This window comes from Myotis nattereri (genome assembly GCF_964212035.1).
Source record: "Myotis nattereri genome assembly, chromosome: 4".
Classification (NCBI taxonomy): Eukaryota; Metazoa; Chordata; class Mammalia; order Chiroptera; family Vespertilionidae; genus Myotis; species Myotis nattereri.
The window spans coordinates 33,786,456-33,801,894 of record NC_138079.1 but is presented as its reverse complement, the minus strand read 5'-3'; the positions used below and the strand labels follow the sequence as shown (position 1 = coordinate 33,801,894).

The window sequence follows — 15,439 nt, the reverse complement described above, 5'->3', positions numbered from 1 at the left end:
GAAATGTATTTTCCAACAAACCGGCAGTTCCCCAGAACTGGTCTCTGGGTTTTTGCCCATCTGTGACACAGTGTCTTATGTTAAAATGAGGAAAAGTAATGTAGTGAGGTTTTTCTAAAGTAAAATTTATTCAAATGTTAGAGCTGTCCCAGAACTGATGTTCTATTCTTCTTTCATTTTTCTTTTTTTTAGTGTAAAAATGTCCCAGTTTTTTTAAATAATGGTGATATTAAATTATAAAATATGAAATACCTTATATTAGGTATCATTTTTTTAATGCATTGGTTTGTTTATTCAACAAATATTTATGAAGTGTCTACTATTTGTTAGGCATGGTTCTAGGCCCTGGAACAATAATAAACAAAATTGGTAAAAACCTTTGTCCTCATGGAGGGCACTGGAGATGGATGGTAAAGAATAAAGAAGTATTAACCTCTCTAAGGTTGCTTCCTCCTCTATAAAATGATGACAAGAGCCCCTACTGCATAAGATTGTTTGCAAGAGTGAATAAGGCAAAGTGCTTAGGTGTTAACAGTGCTGTTGAATATAACCACAGAGGGAGGTTGAGAGGGATCGAACATGTTGGGAGCAGGGGCTGGGAAGGGCGGGCTGCAATAATAAAGGAGAGAGGTTATTGTAGGCCTCATTGAGCTGAGGGAGCCCGCCATTCGGACGAGGGTTCCAGGTGAGGGACAGTCCAGTGTGAAGCACCTGAGATGGACCACACCTGGCTCATCTGATGGAGCGCAGGAAGGAGGGATGGGGTGAGCAACGGGGAGGGCAGTAGGGAGGAGGTCAGGGATTGGAGCGGAGGGATAGTGGTTATCTAGATAGAGCCTTCTAGGCTATTGCACGGATATGGGCTTTTATTCTGAATAAAATGGGGAGCCACTTAAGTGTTTTGAGCAGAGAAGTATAGCAATGTGACTTATGTTTTAAAAGATTTTGCTTGGCTGTTGACTTGGTAATAAAAAATAGGGAAACAAGGATGAAAGCAGGAAGACTGGTGATGCTGCTGCTACGGTCCACGTGGAAGTTGATGGTCCCTTTGACCAGGGTGATAGCAGTGGGTAGTGGTAAATAATGGTGAAATTCTAGATATATTTTGAAGGTAGAGCCAACAGAATATCATAACAGACTGGATGTGGGGTGTGAGATAAAGACAGGAATCCAAACTATTTGGCCTGAGCTACTGGAAAACAGCATTGCCAGTAACAGAGTTGGGGAAAGTGCCGATAAAGCAAAGTCTAGTGGAGGCAGTGCTAGGAAGTGTAGGTTTGATGGGACATGGCATCCACATAATAGCATTATTTAATTTCACTCTGAAATGGACCTCATATAATATCATATCTAACTTTAAATTAAACTATCACTTGTTGAATTCTTTAATTGCTTGGGAAGATAGTACCCATTCTTGGTCATTTACACCAACAATCCTATATAATAAAAGGCTAATATGCCAATCGACTGAACAGTGGAACGACTGGTTGCTATGATTCTCACTGACCACCAGGGGGCAGACGCTCAATGCAGGAGCTAACCCCTGGTGGTCAGTGTGCCCCTCAGCCAGAAGCTGGGCTCACAGCTGGTGAGCCCAGCAGCGGTGGTGGGAGCTTCTCCCGCCTCCGCAGTAGCACTAAGGATGTCCGACTGCCAGGGAGAGGGCCTAAGCCGTCAGTTGGACATCTCCCAAGGGCTACCGGACTGTGAGAGGGCACAGGGTGGGCTGAGGGACAACCCTTCCCCCGAGTGCACGAATTTCGTGCACCAGGTCTCCAGTATAGTATAATTTTAGAACACAGATAAAATGATCACATTCCTCTTATCCCAAATAATAAAAGCCTAATATGCAAATTGTCCCCTTGACCAGGAGTGTAACTGGGAGTTCAACCGTTCACTATGACGTGTGCTGACCATCAGGGGGCGGCGTGGAACATTGGAAACACGGTGCTGGCAGTGGACAGCAGTTGAGGCCCTGCCAATGCTGATGGGCACTGACGAGAGTGGGACCACGCGGGATGGTGGAGCAGGTGAGCATATGGTGCCAGACCAAGGTGGGTATGAGTGGGGGCCCAATTGCCCTGCCGATTGCCCCGCAGACGGCGATCAGCGGTGGCGGCAGGGGTTGGGGCCACTGCCTGGCTCCCAGGTGCTGAGGGAGCCAGGTGGGGGCCCAATGACTCAGGTGGAGGGGAGCACATGGGGGCCCAGGTGCTGCCCAAGGCCCAGAGGTCAGTTGGGACCTTCCCTTCCACACCAGACTCTAGTGCTTCAATAGCTGGCCAGGCCTAGGGACCGCACCCATGCACAAATTTCATGCACTGGACCTCTAGTCCTAAATAAAACGTTTCCTCAAAAATGGCAACTTTGCCCTGCCAGTGTGGCTCAATGGTTGAGCATTGACCCATGAACCAGGAGGTCATGGTTAGAATTTTGGTCAGGCATATGCCTGGGTTGCAGGCTCAATCCCCAGTGGGGGGCATGTAGGAGGCAGCCTATCAATGATTCTCTCTCATCACTGATGCTTCTATCTCTCTCTCCCTCTCCCTCTCCTTTCCTCTCTGAAATCAATAAAAATATATTTTTTAAAATTGCAACTTAGCCCTGGATGGATGGCTCAGTTGGTTGGAGCATCCTCCTGCACACCAAAGTGTTGTGGGTTCGATTCCAGATCAGAGCACATACTTAGTTTAAGGGTTTGAGCCCCAGTCGGGGCACTTATGGGAGGCAACCAATCAATGTTTCTCTTTCACATAGATGTCTCTCTCTCTCTTTCTTTCTCTCTCTCTCTCTCTCTCTCTCTCTCTCTCTCTCTCTCTCCCTCCCTCTCTCCCTAAAAATCAATAAAAAGCATATCCTCAGGTGAAGATACAAAAATTGCAGATTAAAAAATGATTTATACATATCACACAAACAAGAGGAAATTCACAAATTGTTAAGTTTCCTCATAACTATTGAAAACTAACCATGGACTATATATTACTTTAAAGTAGTCATTAACTTTCTATACATGATACCCTTCATTTCAAATACATTGTTATTATTAGATACAGAGAACAAACTGATGGTTGCAAGTGGGGAGTTGGGTGAAAAAGGTGAAGGAATTAAGTACAAATTACAGTTACAGAATAGTCATGGGGATGTAAGTCCAGCACAATAGTCAATAACACTGTAATAACATGTATAGTGTCAGGTGGGCACTAGACTTATATGGGGGGGTATCACTTCATAAGTTATATAAATGTCTAACCACTATGCTGTACACCTGAAACTAATATAATATTGAATATCAACTGTAATTGAAAATCATTAAAAACTTTAAAAAACAAATATATTGTTACTCAACTGTTTGAATATTGTAATAAAACTCCAACCAGATTTATTCTGAAAATAAACGGGAAAGTCACTTAAGAGTTTCCTGCTCTCAAAATCATCTTGATCACTAAAAAGTGTGAAAACTTTAGCAACAATTCATTTTTGGCATATAAGGATGAAAAAAAGAAATTCTAAAGAACCAAGAACATCTCCTTTTTGACTAGTGCTGTGAAGAAAGCCTCCAAAAGATGTTCTTACTGATCAAGTAACATGAATATTAATACTGTGCTCTAACCCTAAAGAAAAACTTCCCAGCAGATGGGAAGAAGAAAAAAGAAAAAAGAAAAAAAAAAAAAAAGCCTGCATTTCATTTAAAGGTCAGTCTTCTCTCCAGGTAGGCCTCTCCATTCCTCACCCCAAGTATCTTTTTTTTTTTTAAATTAAAAAAACACACACATAAATGATGAATTTGCACATTATATTTCAAGGAACTATACTTACATTTCTTGCCTTCCTCCCCCCTCCTTTTTTTTGTTTGTTTCCTATGAGATTTGCTTTTTTCTTGAGTTGGACATATGACCAAAGCAGAAAGACTAGCAGAGGAAAAAATTCATGTGAGCCAGTGGCTTTGAAAATGGCATCAACAGAGAATCTGAAGATACAAATTAGTCTGTAAACAGAGGGTGCAGATGTCGCCAGAACTTGACCAAATTGTGTGAAGTAATCACATCAAGTGGAAATACACGTGAAGATTGCGGTCTTGGATCAAGGTTAAAACCCTCTGTGAGCTCTTTCGTGCAGCACAGGAGTCACTATGTAAGCTTTAGCTAAGCAGCGAAACCCTGTGAAATAACCAGCTGCATACTGGGGCTTCCTTGGGTGGCTTGAAATCCGCCATGGCAAGTATTTACACCACGGAAATTGGCAAATGCTGCAAACCAGAGCCTCCCCGCCCCCCACCGCTTTTTTTTAGGGAGCTAGTTTACAATTTAACCACTGAAAACAGCTCTCCATGGGGGTTAACAAAACCCTTAGCACCTGTGACATATTCACATAGCTTTGGTGAGGAGGGTTTTGGAGAATAAATGATTATTCTTTCAAAAGCAGGGGACTGCTAATCCCCATCTTAGCAAGACTCAGTGTTTTATTATTTCTCTTGGATTTCAAATATCTTCAAATCCTTATTAGAAAGGATTTCTCTAAAAAATGGTCCCTGCCTCACTTCTCTTCATTAAAAGCCAAAAGAAGAAAGAGGTAAAATATATATGGGACAGGAAACCTGCTTTCTAGGAAGCAGAGTGGTGTCACCTGGTAAACTGTGTGAAGTCCCTGGAGCTGGGCCAAAGCCATGGAGAAACCAGACCTGCCTTGGCTGTCTTTTTTTTTGTGTGTGTGTGAATGACAGTGTTAAAGAATGTAACCCCTCTTAACTTCTCTACACCCAGTACATACAAATTGCTTATACTGATACAACCCTTAGTGGCAACCCACTTCACACCTCCATTTTCTCCCTCGTTATCACCAAGATTAAACAGCATGTTTGGGCAATATTCTGCATTTATCTAACCTTTTCCATACAGGCCACACTGACACAACAGATACAACACAACAGGTTTATGTACCTCACACGTCGGATCCTATCAAGAAACGTGGTCTTGACAGTTTGATAAGGACACCATAGCTTATTGAACTTGTTCTAAAAACAACAGCAGCAAACCACTCATCTCCTCACACTTTTTAATGACCTTGTTTTATGATGTCCCCATTTTTAGCTGCAGCAGATGCACTGCTGTGTGGCCTTGGAGCACACCGGGAGCCGAGGGCATGTCACAGTATGTTTTGATATTACACCATTAAAAATTCTAGAGAGACCCGCATTCCCTTCAATTACCTGATGAGAAGAGAGGTCTAGTGTTGCCAACAGGTTCAACCAAAGTGAAAAAACGGCTTGTAAGGGAATGAGAAAAAAATTTTCCAGGAGTTGTCCTGGCTGGGTGGCTCAGTTTGTTGGACTGTTGTCCCACACACCAAAAGGTTGTGGGTTTGAGTCCCAGTCAGAGCACATACCTAGGTTGCAGGTTCAATCCCCAGCCATCAGGGTAAATGTACAGGAGGCAACTGATCAGTGTTTCTCTCTCACATATATCTTTCTCTCCCCCCTCCCTCTCTCTCTCTCTCTCTAAAAAAAAAAAAAAAAAAAAAAAAAAAAAAAAAAAAAATCAATGAAAAACATATTCTCAGGTGACAATTTTTAAAAAAAGTTGCAGGAGTTGCTTTTCCCTGCTCTCCAGAATGTCTAGCATTGCCACAGACAATGAACAAGAATGCTAACAGGCTTCATGTTTCAGGAATGGCAAGACAGAAAAGAAAAATAAGCCCAAATAAATATAAAATTAGAATGAACTTAAAAAGGCTAACTTCTTACATGCTTTCATGTTTGTTTTTTGTCTTTGAACTGATTTTTTTTTATTTTTTTTATTTTTATTTTTTGCAATTCATATGGCCCAAACACACTCCTGTGACATTTCCAAAGACTTTACTATAAGCACATTTAATATCATACAGGGTGGGGCAAAAGTAGGTTTACAGTTGTTTGTATGGAAAACAATAATACAAGAATAAATTGCATTTCACATATGCACAACTGTAGACCTACCTTTGCCTCATCTTGTATTTAACAGATAATTAATTACATTCTTAAAAAATTGTTATTGCTATAATTCAGTTAAGTTCAAAGTGAATTTTATTATCATGGTGAAATTCTGCTGATAAGATTCTAATCTCTGTGGAATTTCAGAACTTTCTGGTCTTTGTGAATAAACCAGGATAAGACGCATTTAACCAACCTGAGGGTTTAATTTATCTATTCTTGGGACAATCCCACACTGGTTATGGTGGTGGACACATGAGGAAGAATGACACGGAAACTTGTAGGTTCGGAAACTTGTAGGTACAAATCAAGTGGTAATACATTTCACAATAACTGACAGAGACTCAGTAAGTTTGGAAAACGAAATGTTGCTTTGTGAATACCTGTGATAACCAAGGTTACAACTTCGTGATGAGAAGACAGGACACACTTCTCAACACTGGCTTACTGTTTGGTGGCTGTGAGATTAATCCCTCCACACTGAGGGGGCTGGCATGTCCTACTCCCCTGTCCCTCTCCTCCTCTTTGAAACTTTCTGCTTCCTGAAGAGAACAAAGGTTCTTGTTAGTGCTGGGAGTCCTGTCTTCTCACCTCAGGCTGTAGATATCAAAAAGAAAAAAAAAATGAAATATTTCAGGCATACCAACATGTACAGAGAATACTATAATGAGGATTGAGTACCCACCCTCTACCTTAATAAATAAAACACCACAAACACAAGCAAGGCTCCCTGTAAATTCCTTCTGCCTCCTCAGAGGTAATCACTATTTCCATACCTGGTTTATATTTTTGCTACACATGTGTATATCCATAAACAAAAATAATGGTAGGTTGTGTGTTTTAAATTTTTATACAGATGGTCTCCTTTTTTCATATTATGTTTAAGATAAGGTAATACATATAGCTCTGGTTTACTGATCTTCACCACTACAAAGTATTTGATAGTATGGATACACAACAACTCATTTATCAATTCTTTGGTTGATGCTTCAGTGTATACTCAGTAGGGGTCTCCTTGAGCAACGCGTGAGAATTTCTTTAAGGCACAAACCTAGGATTAGAATTTTTGAATCACGGGTAGGCACATCTTTAACGTTAGCAGGTATTGCCAATTCCAAGGACTGAATCACCTGCAGTGAGGCCAGGAGTCTCTTTAACAAGCCCTCTGGGTTCAAAGTTTCGGCTTCATTCCTCTGGAAGAGGGGTGGGTGGCAGGGGAAGGGTAGTGCAGCAAGACTCTGCATTTCTAACATGTCCCCATGTGACGCTGCTGTAGTGTAATGTCTGGGACTGTATTTTGAGAACTAGTGTTCTTAGAAAAAGCCTATTGGATGACATTTTGAGAGAGAGAGACAATGAGACACTATCTGAAAAGATGTTGCTGGTGAGGTTTTATGAGGTAACAAAGTTAGTCTGTGGTATAATTTTAGCATTCTGATTCTAGGAATGAAAACTTGACTAAATATAGACAATATGTAGTAAATAACCCGTGAGAGTGATTGCCATCAAAGGCTAACTTCTCAATGAGCTGCTCTGCAAGAATGGGGCCCCTACATGTCTGCTGCGGCTGCTGTGTGAGAAGGGCGAGTGGGCAGGTGGCCCGGGTCAGGCGGCCTGGGGTCCGGCCAGGGTGTGCCATGAGCTGGGCTGACAGTAGCCAGTGTCTCAGCTGCATCAGTAGAAGCCAGGCATTAGCCTTGATGCAGGTGTGAGTGTTCATGTGGGCGTTCCTCACAATTTAAGGTACGGGCTACTGAGTCCTGTTGATTTGGCTATTTTGAGATATTTATATGAAAAAAAAATCAATCTTTATATTATATATATATATATTTTATTATATTCCAAAGATAGTATTCTGATGACAGAATGCCAAAGAGGTTTTCCTCAAATATTCTTTTTGCAGGAATTTCTTAGAAAAAATCTCAAAAATGAAGCTTTCACATATTTTAGGGTAAAAAAGCACAAGTAGGCTTGCATGGTCTGCACATGGTTAACATGAAAACTGGAAGGAAAGTGATTTTATTTCACATTTAACAATATAAAAGGTCAATGCAGAATAAAAGTGTGTTCCAGTAACCAAGAGCATGTGTTTGTGTCAGTCCACAATTTACATAACAAGACCCTGGTTTTCCAAACCAGACTTTTCCCATGCCTAAGTGACGCTGCTGGGAGCAATGGCTGCCAGGAGGCCATGCACTGCAGGCACACTTCCACCTGTGCTGGGTGTCAGTCCTCTCCTTCTATCTTCTTTCCTTTTTCTCTCTCATCAGCTTTTTGCTTTCTTCCCTTCTTCTCTTATTCACTGGATTCCGGGGATCATAGATTTCAAAGGTGTCTGAGTCCTGCATGCTCGCATCTTTCACTTTTCTGCTTTTATCCTCAAACTGAAGTACATGTGACATCCTAAAGAGGGAGAGAGACGGTTCAGTGATTGTGGCGTGGAAACTGAAAGGAGAAATTCTATACTTCCCCATCCTTGGCAAAATGAACTGTAAGGGCACCGAACACAAAGATGGGTTATTGTTTATTGGTGCTTGTGCCACCCGGAAACACCTGCATCTGAAAGCCACGTGGCGTTTGTCCTGCTGGCTTGTGTTTCCAGCGGCGAGTGTCGCTGCCTCAGGTTTCACTTGAGGCTCTTTTCCTGACGGGAGGTTAAGAGGCTTCTACACACAGTGTTCCTTAAACCAAACTCCCAGAACATTCCGCCAACTGCCTTTAAAGAGCTTACTTTCTCAGCTAGAGAGAGCCTGGCTGCAGAGCAAAACTCCTGCAATAAGCTACTCCTATCTGATTTCTGTTTCATTTTGTTCTGAGTATTTAAATGGGTCAAGAGTAATGGACTGACTATTCTTGGGGGGGGAAGGGGTGTGGGGGGTGCGGGAAGAGACTGGACAAAAATTGTGCACCTATGGATGAGGACAGTGGGGGGGGGGGTTAAGGGCAGAGGGTGGGGTGGGAACTGGGTGGAGGGGAGCTATGGGGGCAAAAAAGAGGAACAACTGTAATAATCTGAACAATAAAGATTTAATAAAATTAAAAAAAAGAGTAGGTAATGTGTTAAGAAAATTCTTGTTCAAATGGTATTATGACTCCCTTTTCTGTGGAGTTGCTGAATTAAAGAAATATACATATTTTTCATACAAACGGAAACTAAGCTTTTGGCAGAGCTCCGTGGACTAATTTCCTCCTCCTACTATTGATTACAACAAATCTAACCACCCTGCTTTCCTACTTTATCAAATGCTTACTGGTCTTAAGGTATCAACATGTGCTTGACTCATAAGTGGTCATAAGCTGGCTATCCTTAGCAGCAGGGGAACATGTAAGCGATTAGCTCTGTCCCCATTAGGAGGTGTCAGGAATAAACGGGGAAGTCAAAAGACTAGGTTTCAGGGCAGTTGAAGGAATTTGGAAAGAGGAAAGTTCAATTTTTATATATAAACAAAACTACTAAGGCTTTCCCATTAGTTAGTTCAACAATTTTTAAAATAGGCAGACAAAGCATTTTCCTTTATCACAGAAGATAGGGCCAAATTGCCTATAGGATTAACACTCCGCATACACCAGCTGTAACTTTCAGATGAAACCCAAATATTATATTAGCTTCTTTTTCCCTGCAGTAGCACAAATGCTGAGTGAAGTTTATTTATGTGACAAACTCCTAAGGATATACCCAGATTTTAGAGTCCTAAAAAGATTTTGGGAGGAAAGTAAAATGTTACAGTACTAGTGATGCTACAATTACTCAGGATTCAGTAGCTACAGTTCACCAGGGCTGACATGTGGGGTCTTACTACCATTCCCACCCCTTTCCACCCAGATAGATAAAGCTGACTGGAACGCAGGTGAGGATGAGCGATAATAATGACTTAGAGTTTCCTTTAACTTACTGAGGTAACTCGCATTTCTACAATTTATTATTAAAATACCTGATTTGCATCAAATTCATAACTGATCTCAATAATATAGGGTGTCCCAAAAATGTACACATACTTTGAATAATTATAAAGGCAGTGTTTATTAAAATACTAGAGGCCTGGTGCACAAAAATTTGTGCACTCAGGGGGGAGGGGAGGTCCCTCAGCCTGGCCTGTGCCCTCTCGCAGTCTGGGACCCCTCGGGGGATAACACCCTGATGGTTTAGGCCTGCTCCCGGGTGGAAGAGGACCGGCCCAATCCCTAGGTGCAGCCCCTGGTTGGGCTCAGAGCAGGGCCGACTGGGGAGTTGGGGCGCTGCCCCATCATGTACAGAGCAGGGCAGATCTGGAGGTTGCAATGCCACCCTCAGTCATGCTCAGGGTAGGGCCGATGGGGGGTTGGGGCACTGCCCCCTATCACACTCAAGGCAGGGTCTATGGGGAGGTTGCGGCTCCACCCCCTGTCATGCACAGAGCAGGGCCCATCAGGGGGTTAGGGCGCCGTACCCTGTCACACACAGAGCAGGACCCATCAAGGGGTTGGGGAACTCCCCCCTGTCAGGCACAGAGCAGGGCCGATCAGGGGGTTGAGGAGCTCCCCCCTGTCACTCACAGAGTAGGGCCGATAGGGGAGTTGGGGCACCGCCCCCTGTCACCCACAGAGCAGGGCCGATCAGGGGGTTGGGGCGCCGCCACTGTCACACTCAGGGCAGGGCCGATGGGGAGGTTATGGCTCTACCCCATCACACACAGAGCAGGGCCCGTGGGTGGGGGTTGGGGCACTGCCCTCTATCACCCATAGAGCAAGGCTGATCAGGGGGTTGGGGCGCCACCACTCTCACACTCAGGGCAGGGCCGATGGGGAGGTTATGGCTCTACCCCGTCACACACAGAGCAGGGCCGATCAGGGGGTTGGGGAGCTCCCCCCATCAGGCACAGAGCATGGCTGATCAGGGGGTTGGGGTGCCTTCCCCTGTCAGGAACAGAGCAGGGCTGATAGGGAGGTTGTGGCCCCGCCCCCTGTCACACACAGAGCCGCAAGATGATCAGGGGGTTTGGGCGCTGCCCCCTGTCACACTGATCCCGGTGCTGGGAGGTCTCTCAGCTCTGCTGATCCCGGTGCTGGGAGGCATATTACCCTTTTACTATATAGGGTAGAGGCCTGGTGCACGTGTGGGGGCTGGCTGGTTTGCCCTGAAGGGTATCCTGGATCAGGGTGGGGGTCCCCACTGAGGTGCCTGGCCAGCCTGGGTGAGGGGATGATGGCTGTTTGCAGCTGGTCACACACCCTTCAGGGTGGGCGTCCCCACTGGGGTGCCTGGCCAGTCTGAGTGAGGGGCTGAGGGCTGTTTTCAGGCTGGGACTGAAGCTCCCAACTGCTCCTTTTTTTCTTTTTTCTTTCTTTTTTTTTTTTATTCTGGACCACCTTTAGCTTTGAGGCTCCAGCTCTTAGGCCTCCACTCCTGAAAGCAGGTATCTGGTTTGTTTCGGTTCTATAATCGAAACTCTGTATCAACTCCAGCTCTGAGATCCCAGGTTTCTGGGGTTTTGTTTAGCTTCTATATGTTACTATGTTTCTTAAATTGCAAGCTCAGAGGCCAGCAAGGCAGGTGAGGAACGTTGCAGTCCTCCGTCACTGAAGCAAGCAAGCCTCATGTTCAGTTTAAGCTGCCTGGCTGCCGGCCGCCATCTTGGCTGACAGTTAATTTGCATATTGCCCTGATTAGCCAATGGGAAGGGTAGCGGTCGTACACCAATTACCATGTTTCTCTTTTATTAGATAGGATATTCCATTTTCAAAACTGAGTTATCAGCTGTTAAAGTGCATACATTTTTGGGGGCACTCTGTATATGAACATGCCACCTCACATGTGAGAACTACGGAGTTTTAATACTTCCTGTTGCTTTAGTAAGCACCTGATTTAGAAAAACGGATCATAGGGTCATTGCTTATTTAGAGGGATTCCTCAGAGTCCTTCAATTTCTTACAGTTTAAGCATTAGCTTATGAGAATAAAACAATCTCCAACTCCTAGAAAAAGGCTGGTTGTTCCACAGTGACCACTAGAACGGATGTGAAACATAATTACACCAGATTTAATCAATTAATGATGACTTGCCTGGGCCTAAACGCACCTCAGTAAATACTTCAGTAACCTCACCTCCGAAAGCCAACTCATCAGTGGCACCTAGTGCTTCTGAAAGCTGGCCACTCAGTGGAGGACTCACTCCAGTGAACATGTTTCCGAAAGCCAGCCAATCACAGGCAATCTCTCCTGAATGAAGAGCTTCTGAGGCTGATGTCCACTCCTAAACAATCCACAGCCCAAAAATCTATATAAGGATTTGCAACCAGCTTTGTTCAGAGACTGTGCCTCAAAGCACAGCCCTTTCTTACTTCAGTAAGTAGTAAACTCAGCCTTTTTTTTCCACATATTAAGAGGTGGTCTTTTCCTCTGATACTTCTTACAATCTGTGCTGCACTCCCCACAAAGCGCACTGTCTAGAAATTGTGAGTGTGTTACCACTGTTGAGGTCCAGGTTTAGGAGAGTGGCCAGACGGTCCTATTAAAAGTCCCTGACCACGCGTCTAAGGAGCCCACCCCACACTGCAATTCTGGAAGTGGTGAGCACTTTCCAAGTTACTCTTGTGCAGACGCCTAAGCCAACACCAGGAAGTAGCTGGAATCATATGCCCTTTAAAATATTTTATTCAATACTCCTATATTGATATAAAACACCAAAAGCCACCGTCTTAGTTAACTTATTAATACCTCTCCATATATGCATTCTTCTACTTAAAAACATTATCGCTTTTTCTGCTCCCCAATACATATGGGTTTTGTGTAATATCCACTTCTAGTAGGGACTGTCCTTCTTTCAAATATGACTTTGCCAGAATTTGTCAACTAAAACCATAATAAGGCACCTTCCTCCTTTCTATGCCATGAGAGAATCATGCAACTATTGGACTGCGTTGGCCCTGGTCTAAGAAATGACCTCTAGACATGAGAACACAGCACAAAGCCCAGACAGAGAAACAGATTTGCCTATAAACCTGGAAAAACAGAAAGCCGTAAATTAAAGTAGCTGTCTTTTTCGACTGTTTGTTTCAGACACCACTGCACTAAACAGGTCCAACGTTTTGATTAATAACAAACCTAAACCCAGAGGAAAGAAGGGGCTATCGGCTTACACACTACTTCAGCTTTAATATCATAATACTTAGCAGGGCTGGTTACTCAGCAATAATATTTAATCTTTAATAGAAATAAAAGCATAATCAAAATGTTTCACCCATTTATCTTTCAACATGCTTCAATCACTTCATTTTCAAGAGCAAACAAAACAGTTATTATGATTTTCAGCATAATAAACTCCTGACCTATGTGCCTCCATAAATCACAGACTGCACGGATTGAAAGCATGCCCACATTTTACAGCCTCCGGTGAGAATACACATGCAGACTTATAATGCAGACCCAATTCCAGTGCATAGGGTCTGGTAGTTTACAGTCTTGTATGTATCGACAACTCAATACTATCCACTCTGTGGCTGGTCATGGCATTGGCCCAACAAGAGCAGTGAGTTTATTGGAATTACACACTGATCATTTACATGTGAAAATTTTAAAACTTGTTCACTTGAAGGCAAAGACAGAAATTTAGTTCTTATTAGTAAAAAGTTTTGCATAAGCTCAGATCCTTCATAAGAACACTGACTTGAGTGTGTAAAAGAAATATGGAGGGTTACCATTGTCACAGAGGCTGTGTTGGACAGGTAAGTTTTTTGGTCAGAGACTGTGTGGGCTTACAGACAAAAAGTAAACAGCTGATTCTCTTAAAAGAACCCGGACCTTGACTAACCTCACTAATTTGACAACCAGTTTTTAAACTTCTCACATAGTTGTGAAATAGATTAAGATATGACAGCAATTAATAATGGGAAATGCATTCTCAGATATATAGTAAATCATTCAAAATAGAATTCCAATATTAACAATTCACTTCTGACTGAGATGTATTTAAATTAGTTATGCTTCTATAATTAAAACGGCTATGTTTTTCACTGGGAAGTCTATAAACCACTCCTTCCCATTTCCAAGTCTCCCTAATTTAGGAACTTAGCACCCAACCCTTAGAGTGTTGTAGGTGTCCTAACTGTTCTGCATCTGCACTATTTCTCCTTTTTATAATCTCCCAAAGGTTCCAAAGTAACTTTTCTTACATGTTTCTTTTACAGTGTCCTTTTGAGCAGGAACTACCCGCTATTGTATTGACTGAAATCTCAGCCTGACCCTTAAAACCCTCTAACAATGGGATCTTCCTATCTCACCAACCTCTTTTCCTTTCTTTCATCAGCTCTCACCTTCTGTAATTGCCCGTTTACTTAATTTTGAACAGACTGTCAGTTATTCGAGACACTCTGAGCCTTGTTCACAGCTGTATTCCCAGGGCCAAGAATGGTGATTGGTGTGAATCAAAGCCTTCAGAACCTTTGTGTCGGCCAGGCCTGCTGGCTGGTACTTGCTGGTTTGCTAAACTAACACTTGACCCTGCTTTTGTGGGCAGAGACTGTCTTTTATTTCTCGGATACACTTCTAAAATGACTCGCAGGCTCTGCAGAAAGTCCCATGCTCAGCACAAGCCCACCTTTCCATGACTTAATCCCGGCTCAGCACATAGACTGCTGCTTTCCCACTGCACCCCATCAGTGAGTGCTAGTTTTTATTCCCTGAAGACTAAAGTGGGAGCTGGTCTTAAGTCTTTTCCATTTCCTAGTGCACTAATGTAGAACTAGGTAGGCAATTTCTTTAAAGCAATGTTTCGCAAAGTCTAATCTTAGAGCCCTCCCTACCTCAACGCAGGTTGTACATTGGAATCAACTGGGTGCCAGGCCTGGCCTTCACCTCCAGAGGTACTGAATCAATTGTCGTGGTTGGGATGGGGACCCAGCATCAGGAATTGAAAATGTTTTCCTGGTGATTTTAAAATACAGCCAAAGTTAAGACTGCAGCACTAGGGTTTAAGCCTTACACTTTACACTTTCAGCTCAGCTGGCATGGCTCAATGGTTGAGCGTTGACCTATGAACCAGGAGGTCACAGTTCGATTCCTCGCCAGGGTGCATGCCTGGGTTGCAGGCTCAATCCCCAGTGTGGGCGTGCAGGAGGCAGCTAATCAACGATTCTCTCTCATCATTGATGTTTCTCTCTTTCTTCCCCTTCCTCTCTGAAATCAATAAAATATATATATATATTTAAAAGAACCATTATACTTTCAGATTGATAGATTTCATCAGCCAGTGGTCTGGACCGTTCAGAGATGAGAACAGATGCTTCCCAGTGACAAACTGCTCACCTACTTGAAGAAGTTACATGGCCTCTGAGCCTATTATTTTAACTGAAGAATCTTAAGTGTATTGCCAGGTCTTATTAATGGTTTGAGGATAAGGCAAGGAGCTAGATTCAATTATTCATTCAACAAACATCAGAGTGCTGTTTATGTGTAAGACCCAATGTCAGATTCCAGGGACACAAAGCCAAATATGACCCA

The 15,439-nt window shown here is 43.2% G+C and overlaps 1 protein-coding gene across 2 annotated transcripts in view; it reads right to left on the bottom strand.

The window, feature by feature from the left end:
• Positions 1-5,805: 5,805 nt before the first annotated feature.
• Positions 5,806-15,439, bottom strand: part of CWC27 (CWC27 spliceosome associated cyclophilin) — a 183,927-nt gene continuing 174,293 nt past the window's right edge. Inside the window, exons 14-15 of one of the 2 annotated variants that reach the window (XM_081089109.1) lie at positions 8,180-8,368; positions 5,806-6,562 (exon numbers count right to left, since the gene is read on the bottom strand). In XM_081089109.1, the coding sequence (XP_080945235.1) occupies positions 8,206-8,368 (163 nt within the window). In that variant the 3' untranslated portion in view covers positions 5,806-6,562; positions 8,180-8,205. Of the gene's footprint in view, positions 6,563-7,864; positions 8,369-15,439 lie in introns of those variants that run through there. The other variant, XM_081089108.1, reaches the window with a different exon arrangement.